This window comes from Colletotrichum paranaense (genome assembly GCF_030867605.1).
Source record: "Colletotrichum paranaense strain IMI 384185 chromosome Unknown Scaffold_25.1, whole genome shotgun sequence".
Lineage (NCBI taxonomy): Eukaryota > Fungi > Ascomycota > Sordariomycetes > Glomerellales > Glomerellaceae > Colletotrichum > Colletotrichum paranaense.
The window spans coordinates 39,917-59,552 of record NW_026848983.1 but is presented as its reverse complement, the minus strand read 5'-3'; the positions used below and the strand labels follow the sequence as shown (position 1 = coordinate 59,552).

The 19,636-nt window shown below is 54.0% G+C and overlaps 7 protein-coding genes across 7 annotated transcripts; 4 read left to right on the top strand and 3 right to left on the bottom strand.

Moving 5' to 3' along the window:
* Positions 1-646: 646 nt before the first annotated feature.
* Positions 647-993, bottom strand: CPAR01_16414 (uncharacterized protein; the record flags this gene model as incomplete). The annotated part of the gene is made up of 2 exons (XM_060500659.1): positions 647-827; positions 986-993. The coding sequence occupies 2 exons, from the start codon at positions 991-993 to the stop codon at positions 647-649; spliced, it is 189 nt and encodes a 62-aa protein (XP_060340572.1).
* Positions 994-3,502: 2,509 nt separating this feature from the next.
* CPAR01_16413 (uncharacterized protein) lies at positions 3,503-4,483 on the top strand (the record flags this gene model as incomplete). Its single annotated transcript, XM_060500658.1, has 2 exons — positions 3,503-4,024; positions 4,085-4,483. 2 exons carry the CDS (start codon positions 3,503-3,505, stop codon positions 4,481-4,483), a joined length of 921 nt encoding a protein of 306 aa, XP_060340571.1.
* A 939-nt stretch (positions 4,484-5,422) lies between these two features.
* Positions 5,423-7,328, top strand: CPAR01_16412 (GDP dissociation inhibitor; the record flags this gene model as incomplete). Its single annotated transcript, XM_060500657.1, has 8 exons — positions 5,423-5,468; positions 5,593-5,617; positions 5,687-5,746; positions 5,816-5,843; positions 5,910-6,255; positions 6,326-6,865; positions 6,921-7,075; positions 7,134-7,328. 8 exons carry the CDS (start codon positions 5,423-5,425, stop codon positions 7,326-7,328), a joined length of 1,395 nt encoding a protein of 464 aa, XP_060340570.1.
* Positions 7,329-8,062: 734 nt separating this feature from the next.
* CPAR01_16411 (nucleolar GTP-binding protein 1) lies at positions 8,063-10,456 on the bottom strand (the record flags this gene model as incomplete). The annotated part of the gene is made up of 6 exons (XM_060500656.1): positions 8,063-8,104; positions 8,179-9,421; positions 9,485-9,713; positions 9,782-9,913; positions 10,031-10,353; positions 10,446-10,456. The coding sequence occupies 6 exons, from the start codon at positions 10,454-10,456 to the stop codon at positions 8,063-8,065; spliced, it is 1,980 nt and encodes a 659-aa protein (XP_060340569.1).
* Positions 10,457-11,127: 671 nt separating this feature from the next.
* CPAR01_16410 (orotate phosphoribosyltransferase) lies at positions 11,128-11,832 on the top strand (the record flags this gene model as incomplete). Its single annotated transcript, XM_060500655.1, has 1 exon — positions 11,128-11,832. The coding sequence occupies one exon, from the start codon at positions 11,128-11,130 to the stop codon at positions 11,830-11,832; it is 705 nt and encodes a 234-aa protein (XP_060340568.1).
* Positions 11,833-12,523: 691 nt separating this feature from the next.
* Positions 12,524-13,733, bottom strand: CPAR01_16409 (acetyltransferase; the record flags this gene model as incomplete). Its single annotated transcript, XM_060500654.1, has 4 exons — positions 12,524-12,586; positions 12,644-12,730; positions 12,800-13,213; positions 13,455-13,733. 4 exons carry the CDS (start codon positions 13,731-13,733, stop codon positions 12,524-12,526), a joined length of 843 nt encoding a protein of 280 aa, XP_060340567.1.
* A 4,346-nt stretch (positions 13,734-18,079) lies between these two features.
* CPAR01_16408 (DNA damage-inducible protein 1) lies at positions 18,080-19,356 on the top strand (the record flags this gene model as incomplete). The annotated part of the gene is made up of 2 exons (XM_060500653.1): positions 18,080-18,602; positions 18,659-19,356. 2 exons carry the CDS (start codon positions 18,080-18,082, stop codon positions 19,354-19,356), a joined length of 1,221 nt encoding a protein of 406 aa, XP_060340566.1.
* Between the last annotated feature and the right edge of the window lie 280 nt (positions 19,357-19,636).

Genomic DNA, 19,636 nt, shown 5'->3' with positions numbered 1-19,636 from the left:
TGTTTCCTCACGGATCCGTTCTCATCAACTCATATGCTTTGTTGCGGAAAAGCATCTCGATTCCCTCTTGCATCAAAGCCGGATTGACGGTGGTTACTTCTGATATGCATCTTGTGGCGGGTGGTTTCATGCGATAGACGGGGAGGTGGAGTTGGCACTGCATTAGACTGCGATCAGATAGAACTTGGGAGGCTCTCGGGTGGCACCAGCGGTGGCCCGACGAGGTTGTCACGATATTCATGGCTTTTCGCTCATAATGACTTGTTTCGGCGGTTTGCGTGGCTAGGCTGGTCTGGTCTAATGTTAGATGTCTCAAAATGGGTGGTACTCGTCCTTTTTATCGCGACAACGAAGAAAAAACAAACGAGATGCAGAGGCAACACTGCCAGCACAGTTTTTTTCATTGTTCTTTTGAACTAGTAGCATGAACTTAGACATTAGAATCTGCAAAAATCGACTTGACTGTATAAACTCAACAACCAACCACCTTGGCCATGCCTATATCTTACATCCGGTGAAGACTGTCTCTGAATCACTTAGACAATGGTGACACCATGTTTTCCGTCCTCAATAACAAGATCCAATCATCTTCTTCCCCGAGTAATGGACACTCTGCTCACCCGCTCACCCACTGACTGCACTCGCCTCATTCGGACCTATCGACGACGGTGACCTTTGGGACGTACTTGTCGACCACGGCCTTTTCTTCGGGCGTGGGCTGGTACTTCTCCTCGGCCCGGTCGGAGAAGTAGAGGCCTGCGCCGCCCCAGGCCAGGACCGCGACGCCGAAGCCCAGGCGGGTCTTTGGGGTGAGGTTCTTGTATGCCCTGTAGGTGCCGCGTGGGGTCTTGTGAGTATGGTGAAGGGTTTAGGTTCCCGAGTTTGGGGGCCGTGGGAAAACGAGCGGGAACGGGGGGGAGGAGAGGAGAGTGGAGGTGAGGTGATGGGGCTGAGGGCTAGGGTCCCGTGGCGTGCATGAGCTTACTTGAACATCTGGTCTTTGGCGAGGCCGTGGAGGGTATGTGAGATGGAGCGAGAATGAGGATTGATGGCGGGTGTGGTTTAAGGGGGTCCTGCGTAGAGAGGTACGGCGCTTCCAACCCAGCTTCTGAGGGAAATTCCGCCAAAAGAGGTACCGATATGCAAGGTAGACACGAACGTGGGGTTTCCCGCTGATGAGATTTCTTGAGGTTCGAGTGAAGGACTGGACGTCGGACGCGGCGGTAGCTGATGAAAAGCAGCTTTTTTTTGTTCTGTTGCGTGGATGAGCTGGGGAAGAATTGATGTTGGAAAAAGCTTGATCGTCATTGGTTGACGAGACTTTGGGCGATGGAAATAGTGGGGACGTGAGAGGACGTCAAGGCTTCCTGACTAGGAATTCAGTTTTTGACACTTTATTGCTTTCGGAGGATTTGGAAATAACTTCGCTGAGGGGAAGATTTCGGACTTTCAACTCGTATTCAAACACATGAGATGATGATAACTAAGAACTCTTGGCGACGCTGTGTGAAATCTTGCCAAGCTTGTATTCTCCCCCTTCAATCATCGCCTTGATCCCTCGGTGCTTGTGTGGAACGTCGTCTTCTAGATTCATGCCTTGCCCTTGTGTTTTTGTATACAAATCGCCCGTATCTCTCTTGGCGTATGGTATCACGAGGCTTGACGAATGGAGTGGGGATAACATTCGCCGGATCCGCTGAGCTTAAGGCAGGCGAGCGGCTTCAACATCGGCGAGCATAGCTTTTCACAAGAATTAGTTTGATTTCCACCGGGAAACTCTGAGAGACATATTTTGTGTCTCTGAAAGGGGACGTGTAAGCAATTTCGGGGAAAAGGTCAATGAGCGTGGTAAGTCCCGTTGCGACGGCGAGAATGAGAAGCCCAACGAACACAGGGTTGTTTATCTAGAGCTTCCGAGAGATATATAGTTGGATCTTTTGTTGGTTATGATATCTTGTACGCTTCTCACGGGGGAAGATGGGCCTTTAGACCTTTGGGCGTGACGAATATGCGAGCTCGAGAGCCTCAAGGGGGGAGTCAACCAAGCTGATGAGATAGCGGGCTTGAAGACCGTGGTTGAGATACCTGTATAGAATCGAAAATTTCGGGAGCCGGAGATGATTCGTGATGAGGAGGAGATTGGGAGGAACATATAATGCCTCCGCACAATAAGTGCGCGCGCCGTCTGCCCTTTGGACAGTGGGCAAGCTGCAGCGCGACCTTTTGAAGAATACAGAGACGATGTATCTAGGTCATCTCCTCTACACCTCCAGATTGATAAAGGCAATAGGCTCGTATGCCTACTTATATCAAAGACTGATGTTCAAACCCAGCTTTTGGCATCACCGTCGTTAGGTAGCAACAAGGTATACAGCCAAGGCACGTCTGAATGACCAGAATGGTGGCAAGAAAGAGCTCAACGGCGGTGCGACTATATTTCACGGCGGTTACTATGGCACACATAATGGGGTCGTATGCGAACTCGAACTTGTATGTTGTCGAAAGTAGGCTGCAACACGGCCATGATTGAGTGTTGACCTGTAAGAATACCACCACTCCGGTCACCAGTTTGTCCTGACCAACCAACCTACGAAGACGCCTGCTGTTGCTGGTGCCAGGACTGGATTGAAAAGGCCTATATGGACTTTTATCTGTCTGGTAGTCATCCGGAAAAAAGCACACGGCGAAATTGTTGATGGAATATACTAAGAACACCTGGTGGCGCAAGTGTAGCTGTGCAGGCTATTCGGCCTGAACACTGCTCAATTGGCTTCCTTTGCTTGGCAATGAGTGAGATATGGGTCAGCTTGACGAGTGTCTGGGAATTAGCCGACGCTTGAGTCCGTAGAGATCGATGTTTCACTATATGTAGTCAATAGATACATATTCAATGGCCTCGTTGATCCAAAGGGCGAGCTTCCGACGGAGATGACTGCTGTGGGGCGATTGACGAGCACCAATGGAGAATCAAGGCATATTTTCGTCACTGAAAGTCTCGGATCGAGTTTGAGCAGGGTGTTCATGTCGTTCTCTTAGGAATAGCTGAGCAAAGGGCTTGTCGAAAAGTGCCGCGTAGCAAGCCGGGGGAGTTACGTGGTTAAGATTGAGTGCAACGAGTAGATGGCCTCTATCACCAATTTCCACGCTAAAAATCAATGAAAAGAAAGACTCAATTGAAATATATGATCGGAGCAAAAACATGGAGAAGGATGATAGAAGCTTCAGGTGAAGCTAGGGTTCAGCAAGATCGTAGGACATTAAAGAAAGAAGGAGGACAGGAGGTTGTATCCAAGCCACACAAGAGTTTGTCAAGCCACAAGTCTGTAACTATGCTTGACAGCCGCACAGACCCATCCGGTAGCTCGTTCACCCGCAGCCGCAGCGATCCGGCGTGTGATTGGTTGGAGGCTTTCCCAAATTTCTAAACTGGCGAAATAGTACGAGCTCTCAGAAAGGGATTCGTGATCCTTACCAGCATCCACGTTGACACCAATTGCCAGAGATGGCGAACCCCAATGCGATGCGGCCGTCGATAGGTCGCGTATTGCGCCTCCAGGAGACTCGGCAATGGCTGTCCACGACACCCGCGACGGCCACCCAACCCCCAACCGCAGCGGCATGCTTCTCGACTTCGGCTGCGCACTCGGTGCGCAAGACCCGCGACAACAATCGCCTCCGAGGTGTCAGTACCATGAAGAGATCCGGTCCCCGTGAGCCGCTCTCCGTATCATGGGAGACGCTGCCCAAGCCGTCAAACTACAAGCGTGAGGTTCCTACGGACCCGAACCACGGGCTCTGGGACTTTTTCTACGGCAAGAACAAGCTCTTGAACACGCCCAAAGAGGACCAGTCTCATGGCCGTGCATGGACAGTGGAGGAGCTGAGAAAAAAGAACTGGGAAGACCTCCACTCGCTGTGGTATGTCTGTCTGAAGGAGAGAAACCGCATTGCGACGACGAGTCTCGAGCGTGAGAGACGCAAAGTCGGTTTCGGAGGATTCGAGGCCAACAGCAGGGACGAGACGGTTCGTATTGTGTCTACCACATGACTTTTCGGAGATGGCTGCTGACCGGCGCTTGTTTAGGTTGTCACGACAATGAAGGCGATCAAGCACGTCTTGACCGAACGTTTTTACCTCTGGGAGGATGCGCGCAGATTGGCCGAGAACGACCCCGAAATCAATCTCTCTGGTGAAGGGGAGGCATACACGCCGCTGGCAGGATACGAGAACGTGGAAGAGGGCAACAAGTACCTCTCCGAGGAGGTAGAGGCCGCAGCTGTCGAGCCACCAGTTATCGAGGCTCAAGCCGTCGAGGCGTCCGTCGAGCCTCAGGCAGAGAAGAAGGAAGCCGCGCCTGTTACGCCAGAGGCTGAGGAAGAGGTCGAGGTCAAGGCGAAGCCACCGCACCCGGCAAAGAAGGTCAAGCCCAGCAAACCGGTTGAGAGCAAGCCTGCGCCGGCGATGCCCAAGCCGAAGATCTGAGCGGCTCTGTTTGTTGTCTCCCCGTTCAGCGCGAGTGTCGCAGACGGGAGAGTCATGTATCATTGTATCCAGACATGTATAGAATCTTGTACGATACGAATATTTTGTGCCAGGCGTATTTTGGAAGTCATTCCCCAGACATCATTCTCACTCTTGACACCGCTGGCGACGTGCAATTGTCGACGAAGACTTGGAGCGTGCGTGATACAACAGCAACGCTTGCCATGGTCAACTTGAGAAAGGATTGAATAAGATCTACAGAAAGGTCTTGCATAACAGAGAGAAACTGAATAATAGATGAGACTTGTATTCGCATAATGTTACAGAACTGGGACGGGGAAGGGCGGGAGCTGGGTCCTTGTAGCAGGGACAAGCCCACTCACACCGCCGAGGGCGCCAGGTACACGCAGAGCAGACAAAAGTCGAGGTACCTTTTGAGCTAAGGTACTTGCAACTTTACGGCCTCGGTCGGTCCATGTCCAGTCTGCTAGCGGTGAGCAAGTGGCCAGCATAGTTTGCAGTAAGAAGAGCGGGCGGAGAGCGGACCTTGCATGGGCCATTTGGAGGTACAACTGGAGCCAGGACGGGCCCCCCCAGCGAGCATTGGCACTGGTCACTGGCCACTGACCACCGGGCTGGCCCCCAGTGACACTGGACGCTTGATGTGCTGCCGCATGCACTGCTGAACCCCTCCATGTCCCTCCAAAACCCAACTGTTTCTAGCAATCTACGGCAAAGTAGGTGGCTCTTGCCCCCCCACTTGATCCTCCTTTGCTGCATGTTGCTCCCCCATGTCTCTTCTTCACAACACCGCAACTACTTCTCCAGACATCCAACACTTCATACTTTTCTCTTCCCTTCTCCTTTCGCTGCGAAACCACCGACCGACTTTAATATAACAACAACCGTCACACACGCACATACCCCTCAGCCGCAACCATGGATGAGATTGCAAAGGAATACGATGTCATCGTGCTGGGCACTGGTAAGTGACGTTACGCCATCCTCCTTTATTTGCCCCGCATCGTCGCTCGTCGGCCTGTGGGGTCCCCGACTGCTCGACAGAGCTTCCTGGCTGACCGGTCGACCTCACCGTCCTCTCTCTTCAGGTCTGACTGAGTGTGTTCTTTCTGGGTAAGCAAGCTATTGTCTCCATCGCTCACTCAAATGTTCGCTTCGCTAATCATTACTCTCCCCGCGCAGTGTCCTCAGTGTGAAGGGCAAGAAGGTCCTCCACATTGACCGCAACGACCACTATGGCGGGTAAGTCTTGCTCCTCCCAGGCCGCGATCTGGCCTTCCACCCATGAAGAACCTAGCTAAACTTAATCAGTGAGGCAGCTTCGGTTAACCTCGAGACGGTATGACACCCACGACTCTTCCCTACCCTCCCGTCCGAATGGGGTTCTAACCCGACAAACTTGCAGCTCTACAAGAAGTACGGCAACTACGCAAAGGGCGAGGAGCCCTGGACGAAGTATGGGCGTCTGAATGACTGGAACATCGACCTTGTCCCCAAGTTCCTTATGTCCGCTGGCGAGCTCACCAATATTCTCGTCTCGACCGACGTCACAAGATACCTCGAGTTCAAGCAGGTTGCAGGCAGCTACGTCCAGCAGGGCCAGAGCTCCAAGGCCACTGTTGCCAAGGTTCCCTCCGATGCCGGCGAGGCTCTGCGTTCGCCCCTGATGGGAATCTTTGAGAAGCGCCGCATGAAGAGCTTCATCGAGTGGATCGGCACCTTTGACCGCAAGGACCCCGGCACACACAAGGGTGAGTTTCGACATTTCGAAGCATCGAGGGATGGCGGAATCGTGGGACAGGACTGACAGTCATGCGCTAGGCCTCGACATCAACAATGTCACCATGAAGGAAGTCTACGACAAGTTCGGTCTCGAGACCGGTACTCGTGACTTTATCGGCCACGCCATGGCTCTCTTCACCACGGACGAGTACCTCACTAAGCCTGGTGCCGCCCCCGAGGCCATCGAGCGCATCCGCCTGTACGGAACCTCTGTGTCCCGCTACGGCAAGTCCCCTTACATCTACCCTCTCTACGGTCTCGGCGAGCTTCCCCAGGGCTTCGCCCGTCTGTCTGCCATCTACGGTGGTACCTACATGCTTAACACCAACGTCGACGAGGTGCAGTACGAGGGCGGCAAGGCTGTCGGTATCAAGGCCACTATGACTGGCGTTGAGGAGATGAAGTTCGAGACCAAGGCCAAGATGATCCTTGGTGACCCCAGCTACTTCCCCGGAAAGGTCAAGGTTGTCGGACAGGTTCTGCGCGCCATCTGCATTCTGAAGCACCCCTTGGCCGGCACCAACGACGCCGACTCTTCCCAGCTCATCATTCCCCAATCCCAGATTGGCCGTAAGAACGGTAAGTGCAGTGTAACCGAAAAGTGAAACTTGAATGCACGACTCATTGAAGCTAGATATCTACATCGCCTGCGTGTCATCGGCACACAACGTTTGCCCCAAGGGCTACTGGATTGCCATCGTTTCGACCATTGCTGAGTCGAACGCCAACCACCACGTCGAGCTTCAGCCCGGTCTGGAGCGCCTCGGCAAGATCGAGGAGCAGTTCATGGTAAGAGAGAAGCCCGAGTCCGCGCAGTGTAAGAAACAGGGTACTAATTCTTTTGAAGGGCGCCCCGATCCCCATCTACGAGCCCACGGATGACGGCACCGGCGACAACGTCTTCGTCTCCAAGAGCTACGACGCCAGCAGTCACTTCGAGAGCACGACCGATGATGTCAAGGATATCTACCGTCGCGCCACCGGCGAGGAACTCAAGGTTGAGGGTCTGAGAGAGGGCCTGCAAGTTGCGGATGAGCAGTAAGCGCAAGGGGATGCTTTATTGAAACTTTTGTTTTCAAGCGGGTGAGGGGAGGAGGGAGCAAGTCTGAGAGGCATTGTGTCCTCGCACATCATAACAGACGGCAATCCGGGGTATATATATAACATATCTTGGACGTAAACATCTGAGGGTGGTGCTCTTCAAAGTTATTCAAGCCATTTTACCACATTCTTCGGTTCCGTATGCCCGTACAACTGATGCCATATTTTGTGATGTTTTGAGTCCAGCACTCACAGACGGGCTCACTGAAGTCTTCTCATGTTTTCTTATAGGTTTCTTATTCAGGGTATTCAATGGTCCTTGATTTGATGGCCTTTGAAGAGAGCCATCAAACGTCGAGACACACGCAAAGCTGGTAATGCTACGACGCTTTTTCTTTTGACATACGTTTCTCAAAAAGAAAAAAGGCATCACAGATTTTCCCCGTCTCCTATTCCCTCTCTTCTATCCCTCGTGGCCTCCCAATTCAAAATGTGGGAGCCTTTTACCGACCTCGTCAGATGTGATGTGATTTGTGTCGCAAGAGAACGAAGGAATGGAAGAAGACAAATAACAAGGCAGCAGCAAAACGAAACAAAGACCGCAAAACGCCTCCATGCCCCCCCGAAATAAATAAAGCATATTTACTTTTATTCTCTTTCCGTAAACATCCATTACCGTCTTTTTTACCCCTACCGCTGCTGGCGATGACGGGGTTGGTGGTGGTGGTGGTTTTCTTAACGTCTCTGGTTCTTGCCGAGGCCACGCTTGCCGGCAACCTGTAGTAGTGGGTTAGCGTTTGCTTTGCATTTCGATACGATATTCCAAGGCGGCGGACGAGATGGAAACTTACCAAATGCCTTTGCAGCGATACGGTGGTGTGACGATCACCCTCACCCTGTCTCGCCATGCGGTTCCGCTTCTTCTGGGAGAGCTTGGCGAGGCGGTCGGCCTTGTCGCGGGCCTCGTCGTCCTGGACACCGTCCTCGCGTCTGTTGATGATGGGGGCGCGGCTCTGGCTGCGAGCGCGGCTGTGGGAGCGCAGACGCTCGCGCGGGGTGGCGTCCGTGTCCATCATGTCGACGTCCTCGGTGCCGGCGCGGGAGAGGCCGGAGGAGCGGCCGCGGGGGCGGGACTGGGCGCGGGCGCGGTTGACAATGTCGGTGGTGTCGACACCGAGCTGGTCGAGGGCGTCGTCCATCTGGGAGAGGGGCACCTTTTGGGACTTGCGGGGGATGATGGCCTGGTTCTTGAGGCGCTTCTTCATCTTGGCCTCGTTGCGGATGAGGGCCTGCTTCTCGCGGATAATCTCGGCCTTGGAGAGGATGTCGGCCTCCTCCTCGTCGTCGAGCTCCTCGTCCGACTCGTAGTAGCCCTCCTTCTCGAGGCGCTCCTCCTCCTCCTCGAGGGCCTGGAGCTTGGCGTCGATATCCGGGTCGACGAAGTCGTAGACGTTCTTGCCGTCAAAGACCTCGGGGATCTTGTCGTGCTTCCACTCGTCGTTGGCGAGGAGCCAGTCCTGGCGCATGTCGACGCTGTAGACGCCGGCGCCGCCGTTCTCGGCCTCGACGTCCTTGGCGAGCCTCCGGCGCTCCGGGTCCTCCTTGTCGTACTTCTTCATGTTCTTGATGCCCTCGGGGATGAATGTCTGGAGGGGCTGGCTGGTGCCGGGCTGGGCGACGTGGATACGCGCCATGACGTCGGCGAGGCGGCCGCCAATGTTGCCGCTGCTGTTGGTGCCGGCGTTGAGCTTCTGGGAGACGCGCTCGGCGATGAGGCGCTCGCAGACGGTGTTCTTGACGTTCTGAACGCCCTCCTGGGTGTTGCAGGAGAGCTGGAGCATCTCGACCTCGCCGGACTTGAGGAGGCCCTGGAGCTGAGCCTGGGTGGCGGCGTCGAGGTCCTCGGGCTTGACCACGTCGATCTTGTTGACGACAATGAAGACGATCTTGTTCTGGAACAGGGGCTTGATGCTCTGGAAGAGGTTGATCTGGGCCTGGATGGAGTAACCGCACTGCTCGCTGAGATCCATGAAATAGAGAATGGCGGATCGCAGATGGGCAATGGCGGTGACGGACTGCATCTCAATGGTGTTCCTGAATGGGCTGTCAGCGTCTGAAACCCCTTTCCTGCGTTTTCAATATTGGGGTTTTGCTTACATCTCCTCGAGAGGGTGGTCGAGAATACCAGGGGTGTCAATGCACTGGAAACGAAGGTACTTGTAGTCAAAGTGACCGCAGAAGAGCGACTTCGTTGTGAAGGCGTACGGCTGGACATCGACGTCGGCTCTCGAGACGGACTTGAGGAAAGAAGACTTTCCGACGTTGGGGAAACCCGTGATGAGGAGGGTTCTGGTATTGGGATCGATCGAGGGAAGACGGCCAAGATCTTTTATTCTCTCGCAGTCAGTGGAAAGTCCTTGTGCGCGCTCTCAGTGTCGTCGGATTGCCACTTACGCTGTCTAACCTGGTCGAGGTAAACCAGAGGGTCTTTGAGGCGCTTGATGAGCGTCGCCATGCGACCAAGCGCGGCGCGCTTCAGCTGCTTGCACTGGAAAAGCGACTGGCCATACTTCAAGAGTCGGACGTCTGCACAAATTGCACTAGGTTAGCCATTTTGCATTTCCCCTCCCAAAATCGAAAAAATCGCCTTCCCCCACACCACGCGGGAAGAAGGCCTGGCGAAAAGAGCTGGATTATACGCACAATCTCTGGAGATGGTCTCGATGAGGTGCTTCGCGGTCGAGAGCTGGCCGAGGGCGATCTTGAAGTGGTCGGCGTCGTAGAGGGTGTTGATCAGGTCCTTGTGGAAGGGGTGGATGTCGTTGAGGCGAGGGAACGACTCGATGATCAGGCCTAGCTTCTCGCTGATGGTCTCCTGGGTGAACTTGACCTTGCGGGTGTAGAAGCCTCTGATTCTGGAAATCTTGAAACCCGAGCGGATCTGGGTCGGCAGCCGGCGCTGCGTCCTCGAGAGGACAATGTCGAGGAACTCTTGCGAGTTGGGGACCGGGGGGAGATCCTTCCACCTGCCGCGCAAAGCGTGGTTAGCACATATTGATTCATTTGTAATTTGGCTTCTCTTTGAAAATCGATCGCATGTAGGAAGGGTCCGACGTACTGAGTCTTCATTTTGGCGGCTGGGGTCTGCGTTGCAAAAACTTGAAGCAGTCCTCAGATGTTGCGATCGGTCAAGATGCACCGTCGGTGAACTACAACAAAGTATTTGGGATGGGGGGCGGTGTTCTGCACTCGAATTTTTTTCTCTCGTTCGCTTATCTTATCGGCACGGACAGGTGGGGCGGGGGAACCCATGCCATTAGTGCCGCTCAGAGGTTTTGGTCGTGCACTCAACGCTGATGGACACAATTAAGTAAGTACCTTAGGTACCTCGCCCACATGGCTGGTATATTAAGGTGGTGTTAACTACACTCGTAAGGCTATTATGGGTGGTTTCAAGGAGTTCATCAAGTTTTTGATACAAGTACGTTCCAAATTGCCCCAGTAGACTAAAAAATCAGTGAGTTTGTGATGTTGGTTGAAGCTATGCAGGGTCCGGCGGTGCGGATTCCTCGTCTTATCACAACTTTATCGCGATAAATTTTGCGTGGTGGGGCACTCTCCGCGGGGCAGACGTGAATAGAGGGGTATCCGCGAATCCGTTTCGCGGAGCTTCAGTTTTGAGATCTTTCATCCTCCAGCCTCCGACAAGCATAAACCTCTGGAAGACCAACCCAAAAATTCCCGTCTCTTCTTTATTCTTTCTCCCAAAAAAAGCCCATTGTTAAACGGTAGTCGCCAAAATGTCCTCCCAACTCGCCCCCTACAAGCAGGACTTCCTCAAGGCCGCCATCGCCGGCGGCGTCCTCAAGTTCGGCTCCTTTGAGCTCAAGTCGAAGCGCATCTCCCCCTACTTCTTCAACGCCGGCGACTTTTACCGCGCCGACCTCCTCCGTGCCATCTCCGTCGCCTACGCCCACACCGTCATCGAGGCCCGCAAGTCCTCCGGCCTGGCCTTTGACATCGTCTTCGGCCCGGCCTACAAGGGCATCCCGCTCGCGACCTCGACGACGGACAAGCTCGCCGAGCTGGACCCCGAAACTTACGGCACCACATGCTACTCGTTCGACCGCAAGGAGGCCAAGGACCACGGCGAGGGCGGCAACATTGTCGGCGCGCCGCTCAAGGGCAAGAAGGTGCTCATCGTCGACGACGTCATCACCGCGGGAACCGCCAAGCGCGAGGCCATTGCCAAGATCCGCAAGGAGGGCGGCGAGGTCGTCGGCATCGTCGTCGCGCTCGACCGCATGGAGAAGCTCCCCGCTGCTGATGGCGACGACAGCAAGCCTGGACCCAGCGCCATGGGCGAGATCAAGAAGGAGTACGGCATCCCCATCTTTGCCATCCTGACGCTCGACGACATCATTGAGGGTGCCAAGAGCTTTGCATCCGCTGAGGATATCAAGCGCACTGAGGAGTACCGTGCCAAGTACAAGGCTACCGATTAAATCTTGAGAGCCAGCTCCAAAGCCAGAGAACGGGGACGGTCTAGATTTGTGGGCAGACGTGATCTTCTGAATTTCACGCTCAACGGTCGGCGCTCGTATGGATGGTTGGGATGAATGAATGCGATCGAATGAAGGGAACTTTATAGGACCCCTCGGGTCAAGGCGCATAGGATGATAAAAGTGATTTGGGAAGTGACTTTGCAGTACCTGCAAAACCTCACGCAAAGAAATACAGGCCGAACAGGGGACACTGTGAAAGATCGTATCTTAATTTTGCCTTGCTCGCCCTCATCCAGGTGGCAAGGCATTCTATGTCATGTCCTCATCGTTAAGGTAGTCTCCGGCCCTGTCGTCTCATGATGCTACCGCCCTTTTTTTTTTTTTCTTTTTTTTTTTTTTTTTTTTTTGAGATTGTACAATCTCGCGGTAACTCGACAACGACGACTTGACAACAAAAGGGAAAAAAAAAAGAAAAGAAAAGCAAGGCCATCATGCAAAAGTGAGGTTGTTTAGAGTTGACAACCCACCCAGTGTGCCACTCCCAGTTCCTCCCGGTTTGTTTGTCTCAAAACAAACAGGGGCGTTCTTGTCCCGTCTAGAGCTCGGATAGTCGTAGCTCACAGGAAAGGACTGCGAAGAAAAAAAAAGACGGGGGGAAAGTCCCACAATGGTTTCAGTGACCGCGGCGGCACTACTCGGCGGACGCCTTAAGGGCATCGGGACCCTTTTTGGGCGGGCCGGAAAGTTCAATGACCTGATATCATGTTAGTCGTTTCGCCAAAAGGGATGGTAGGCATCATTATGCATGTACCATGTCATTCCAGCCGCCACCAGCGAAAGACGCCTTGCTAGGACCGACGCGCTTGAAGCCGAAGCGCTGGTAGTAGCTAACCAACCACTGCCGATTCGTCAGCAACTTGCAAGATTCCAAGAGTCAAGGTAGCTCAGTGAGCTAGAGGAAGCTTACGTCCTTGCAGATCAGCGCAATGCGGTCCGCAACGCCAGAGTTGTTGATCTGCTGCAGGTACGACTTCATGAGAAGCTTGCCGAGACCCAGGCCCTGGAGCTTGGGGTCGATGGCAAAGGAGTGCAGGCACAGCGTGCGACCCATGATCTTGTGGCCGACATCCGTGCTCTTGGCCGACTTTTGATCGCGCCAGTTGTCCGGGTAGGCCATGTCGTCGTCGCTGACGACGGGGCCGTCGCCGAGGGTCGCGACGGCGTGGCCGAGGAGGACCAGCTTGGCTCCGTTGGCGCGACCTGTCTCGACGGGGCTAGCGACGGTCATGGTCGAGAGAGGGAAAGCCTCGGCCTCGGCCGGGACGACGCTGCAGAAGAGACCTGTGGAGATATCTGAGCAGGTCGCGAGGCGGTACATGAACTATGATGAGGTGTGTAAGCTTTGCGTGAACCTTTGATTCCGCGTGATCTGCCTATGAGATGCTACGCGACCTATCCGTCCGCCGACGATAGAAACTCGCAGAACTCTCATTTCCATGAATGAGGCGAGCTCTGCATAAATTTGGCTCGGCGGAACACCCAGACTCGATGGCGCAAGGAGAAGAGATTGGGAAAAGGGACGCAGGGGAACTGCAAAGAAAGACAGGGACAAATCGGCTCACCTTGACGCGGGTAGCGCGATGACTCGGATCAGGGAACGCAGCGTCCTCGAGGGCGACGCAAGACTCGAGATTCGACTCGGTCAGCGGCAACACCAAAGGGCTCCATTTGAAAGGAACGATATGCTGGATCGTCCGACGCTGCGTCTGTTGCTTCTTCTTCAGCTCGGACTGCGACATCTGAGTCTCGATGTACTCGTCGTCGGCGTCATCAGAACTGTCGATGGCACAGTCGGACGCCTCTTCAGGCTTGGCGATCGGGGGATCTTTCTCGTCAGGCATGATGACGAACGATCGAGAGAGATGTGTATAACGCGTGCGTCGTAGAATGCGGTATTGGAAGAGATGTTTGAGGAGGAGGTGGAAGATGCGGATACGCCAGGAAGACGTATGAGAATTTGTAGAGAGCTGGGTAGAGTTGGGGGTGGGAAGAAGTTGGGAGTGGGAAGAGTTGTTGGTTACACAGAGAGAAGAAGCGAGGTGATGGAATCAACCAGAGGGCGGCTTGTTGGGTCAAATTACCCCCGTCAGCTGGTAGACAGAGAGACTAAAGGTTTCGAACAAGGCAAGGAGACACTTCAGGATGAACACCAGAAGAGGCGAGTGATGTTGGTACCTGGGAGTGATGGTTGAAAGGGGTGGGTTGGTCGAGTGCACAGGTAGCTCCGGAGGGGCATCGGGGTGCTGCCGGCCGTTGGACTCGGCGCTGTCGTTGCAGAGCGGGGCCTGACGGGGCTGTGAGTCAAGTAATGCTCGGCCGGTGTGTGCCGATTGGCAAGGCCGAGTGAAGACCTTAGCTCGGTGCAGTGAGTGTCGGAACGGAGGAGGGAAGACGTCTCAGAAAGGCTAAGGTCAGATCTGGTAGTCCACGGCGGAGAGGGGACAAAGCATCGGGACAAGTCAAGTGAACCTGAGCTGTGAATGCGATAACGGGCTTGCAAAAGAGGAGTAACCTGGCTGCAGACCAAGCAGAAAGGTATGGAGTTGGTAGAAAATGGGATTGGTATTGCAGCAGCCAAAGAGGCAACTGGATGGAATTGGAGTTCAGTGACTCGCCATGGACCATGGCAAAGCAACACCCTCCATCATTGGACACTCTGTGTGAGGTGTGGTTGTGGTTATGAGGTGTTTGTCGCGTGACTGACCTACCCGCAGTGGCACAGTTGTGGCCTGTTCAGCCCATGGGTATTTCTAGGCGACGCTGGAATTGTTGCCCGGCTCCATCTTATTTCCCACTCTTCCCAGAAAACTTCCCCAAGTTGTGGCATTGAGTGAAAGAGCCATGACGCTGTTCATGTGGCATACCAGCTTCTGTAGATGGGAAATTGCGGAAAAGGTCTTTGCAGGGCATGGCGGGTAACAATGGGTACTGTTGCTTTCTTTCGATCCAGGCTATCGCCCAAGGACAGGGTAGATTCCAGTGGAAAAGATGCTTGAATGGCTTGCACATAGGGCAAGGTTGGTTGGGATCAAGGGAAGAGAAGAGTGAGAGAGAAAAAGTGACCTGACTTGTATTCATTTCCCCACAGTAAGCCAACTTCGACATCACTCCATGCTCCAATACTGCTCTGCTACCAAGGTACAAGCACAGAGTTCTTGAGTCTCTAAACTCAGAGTTGTATCATGAGTTTCTCGGGACTTTGGCGTTGTGATAAATGGTCTTTAACAGATTGAGAAACGCGCTGTTTGCTTTCAGACCGCTAAGTGCTGGTCCGTCCCGTCAGATTGAGGCTGCTTTTGGCCAATGCAGCCGACAGAAACCGAACGAGATCTAGGCAGTGTCAGCGACTGCAATGACAAAGTTTGAAAAGAGGAGTGCGGTGCAATGTAGATTCAGACTTTTGGATTCGCGTGGGTGGGCGAGCGGCTTACCTTAGTTGGGTCTTGGCCGACATGCTTGTTGCTCCTTTGCCCTGACTCCGCCTGCTGCGGTGTGCTTCACACTTGTATGGCACATTACCAGCCCAGTCCGGCCCGCCGTCGAATCGTAGAGAATGTACTATTACTTCGTACTCGAAATTGATGGATATTGCTTTGAAGACTGAAAGATCCGCAGCAACACCATACTGTGTAGGCAAGAAGACCCTGAGCCTGCCGATCCGTATAGACCTTGGCTTTCGTCTGGATCTTGGCCGATATCACAGCTGCAGCCCCGAGGCCGAAGCAAGCAGACGAAAAACTTTTCGCTGTGGCATGTTGACAGCTGCAGGTATTCACCTAAATGGACATAACTGCAGTATCGACTTCGAGAATCTTTCCGGGTCGGCGATCCAGAGTTGCATTGCCCCGCTGCAATGCAGCATATGCAGCAGGCTCAATGAGGTCTAGGAAGGGCCCTGAGGCACTTTTTGGGCTTTCCCACCATGTCAGATGGGCGAAGTCCGAAGACATTCTGAGTTGCAAGTTATGAGTCAACCCGCTTGGGCTGTGGTCATGGACCTTCCTAATGAATCAGTGTGGGTTGCAGAGGCTGAGAGCGCATACTGCATCAAGTACGAAGACGCGGAGCATTGCAACTGAACAGCGTCGAGAACCCGGAATGCGGCCGCCACCGGAAGCCGGATCCGACCGACTTCAAGGCCGGCATCCGAGCTGACTGCAGTTCCGACCCTCCAGCGGAGCGAGGTTGGCACGCCGATCTCTGCTCGCCTTCGAGACGTCGCATGCGAGATATCGGTGGGAGCAACGGCAGCTTGGAATCATGATCCCGTGCCGTCAGATCATGAACATTCCGTTCAGGACAAAATCCCCGGCCCTTGCAGTCGCCATATAAACGAGATATGCATTGTCATTGACTCGAAGCAGACCTGCGAGCTTGCTCGCCGAGTGGAGCGTGAGCAGCAAGGTCGCAGGCAGGTAGACAGATGCTGGGAACTCTTCAGCATGGTGTGATGAAGAAGAAACTCGACAGGATGTCTCCGTTTCACGCCGCGTCCAACGTCGGCCATCCGGGCAAGTCGTTTTAGACGTTCTTCGTCATGATTAAAGTTGAAAGACGGACGTAGATTCCAAGCGAGGAAGCAGGGTGCTTCTCTGCCTCGAGCAGCAGCAGGTTGAGGTGCTCGTAGGCTTGTCATCATCGCACAGAAACCCACGGGCGGAGGTGGCAGGAGATGTCGCTGCTAGACATCGATTGGCGGTACATCCTGAGGATCTATGACATGTCAGTTTGGCACAAGAAAAGAAAGAGATGCAAGTGCAGAAAAAGTAGAAACAAGAGGGGATTCTCAGCTCTTGTACCTGCTCCAGAAGGAAGTACACGAGTAGATTGCAAGGGTTGTTGAGGTCGCTTGCTTGGCTCGCGCAGCTGCCGCAGGTATAGATCAAGTACTTGATTGCGCTATCTTCCACCTGGTTTGCCGTCAAAGATACTTTGAAGACACTTGGTGGCTTAGTCAACGATTAGCTCGTGGGGCTGATATGCCGTAGGGGAACCTGCCCGCGCTGCTGTGACCTCAGCAACCTTGGAACTGGGAAGCTCAAGTCATCAATGGCCTCCTTGCCGCAGGCTTAGCAAGTACACGTGCAGATGCCTTGCGAGGCAGAGATTGCCGCGCGAAAATACCTAAATTGAAGAAAACAAAACAAAGCATGCGTCTGTCTGGCTGACAGGAAACACACAGTCGGAGTTTCTGTAAGTTCAGCTAAGGTAAGCGGAGAAGTTCCCGAAGCTTTCCATGAGCTTCTGTTCGCCATCTCGTTCCGTGGCCAGTGCTTTCCCTCCCGTCTCTTTGGAATACCTAAGGTACCTTAGCTGCTTAGGTACCAGTGCGGATAGCTGAGGTATTCGTGCCTTGGGAGCACACAGGTTTGCTTTTTCACAGTGTTTGTATTCCGGCCGCCCCCATTCCACCTTGCCTTACCTTACCTTAGTATACTTCGTACGCAGTAGCTAAGTCCGCAGTACGGAAATATTCCCCGTCCTGGTTCCCCGTCGACCCCATCTTGAGCCACTGCAAACGGGGAAACGTACTGTGTAAGGTAGGGGTCTCGTCACTGCACCCACCTTCTTTACGAAACACTCAAAAAGGTACCCCAAGTACCCGAGCCGAGCTCTACCTTGCCTTTACCTTCCGCTACCTCCCCCAGCTCTCTTCCACCTTACCTTGAGATCCTTTTCTTTGAGACCAAGTGTCTCTCAACTCATCAGATACCACCTGTCCAATCGTTCACCACCGCTACAAGGCTGCGGAATCACGTCGAAACTTTTCCCGGAGTTCTGCTTCATCCAATCGTCCATCCAGCAGCTCTTTACCTTCCGGATGAGACGTCACTGTTGTGTTGCCTGAATTTCGGCCCCTCCAACACCCCTCCTCCGCAGCTCCGTACTGAGGGTGACTTCAACTTCGCTTTCGCAATAGTGAAACTTGACGATTTCCCTGGACCAGATCCGGCCTCTTTGCTTCTCGCCGCCAGTCCATTTCTTTTTTCCAACCGATCAAACCCGCGGCAAACAGTTCCTGCCTGTACGCCAGGAACAAAAGCCCGTCATGTAAGCTTTGCCCCTTTGTCGGGACTTGACACGTTCTGCGCTGACTCTTCTTCCTCCTAACAGGCGCATTACACTAAGCATAACGAACCCCGAGGTCGAGGACCAGGATCTCCTCACCCTCGAGATCTTTCCCGATATGCCCATGTCCACACTCCGTGAAGCCATCCAAGCCGAGACCAACATCGCACCCACCTCCCAACACCTCTACCACAACGGTCGCTTGATCCAAGATGACACTCAGACGATGGAACAGTTGCAGATTGCCGACGGCGAGATGTTGGCGCTACACGTGAGGGACATGCAAGGAACCACTGGCTTGCCGGACCAGAGCAGAAGGGCACCGCAGCAGCGCCGGCGACCAGGAGGACAAGACCCAGAGCTCATTCGCCTTCAGATCCTGGGCGATCCAAACTTACGTGCCGAAGCCACCCGCCAGCAGCCCCAGCTCGCCGCCGTTCTCGATGATCCCCAGAGATTTGCTCAGCTTTTCAACCAGAGCTACGACCGTGAGCAGCGGGAACGCGAAGAGCGGCAGAGGCAGATTGCCCGTCTGAACGAGGACCCCTTTGACATCGAGGCTCAGCAGAAGATTGAAGAGATGATCCGTCAAGAGAGAGTCATGGAAAACCTCCAAAACGCCATGGAGCACAACCCTGAAGGTATGGCAGACAACCAAGGCATAACATGCGCAGACCGAGAGGCTAACTTCACACAGTATTCGGACGAGTGCACATGCTGTATGTCGATGTCGAGGTGAACGGCCACAGAGTAAAGGCGTTGGTCGATTCTGGAGCACAGGCAACCATCATGTCTCCTTCATGTGCCGAAGCCTGCGGTATCATGAGACTCGTAGACAAGCGGTTTGCGGGTGTGGCTCGTGGTGTAGGCACAGCCAACATCATCGGACGCGTACACTCTGCCCAGATCAAGGTCGGCACCATGTTCCTGCCTTGCAGTTTCACCGTCATGGAGGGCAAGCAGGTCGAGCTTCTCCTTGGCCTCGACATGCTTAAGCGCTACCAAGCCAGCATTGACTTGGCCAAGGACAAGCTGATCATTCAGGGCGAGGAGGTGTCGTTCTTGGGCGAAGCGGAGATTCCCAAGGAGAGCGAGGAGGCTCTGGAGGAAGAACCCAGATTACCTGGCCCAGCTGGAACGACCATTGGTCAGCGCTCCGGTGTTGTCAGTGGTCCCGAAGGCGCTGCTGCCGCCGCGCCGACGCAGCAAACCCTTCCACAAGGTCGGCCAGCACCTCAGCAGCAGCAGCAGCAGCAGCCAGCGGCGCCAACTTTCCCGGAAGAGCATATCAACCAGCTCATGGCTCTGGGTTTCCCTCGTGAAGCCGCGATCAATGCTTTGCAAGCTACAGGTGGCAATGTCGAGTTCGCAGCCGGTCTCTTATTCGGGGCATAGACTGGATTAGGGGCGTATCGGAAATTCTTTGGTTGAAATGGACCTGCATGGTCGGACCGCAAAGGTATGGGACAATCTCGGGATGGAGATGTGGGGTGAATTGGAGTCGTAGTATCATGCATGCACAGCTCGACATGATATGCGTTCAAAGCGTTTTGGTAGACACTCGGCACTTTTGAATTTCAAGTAATGCTAACTAAACCTTTGAGATTTGCCTATGCTTTGTACAAACGACGACGTTCCAAGGTATCCGCTATGGTCCCCTGCTCGGCGACCGCAG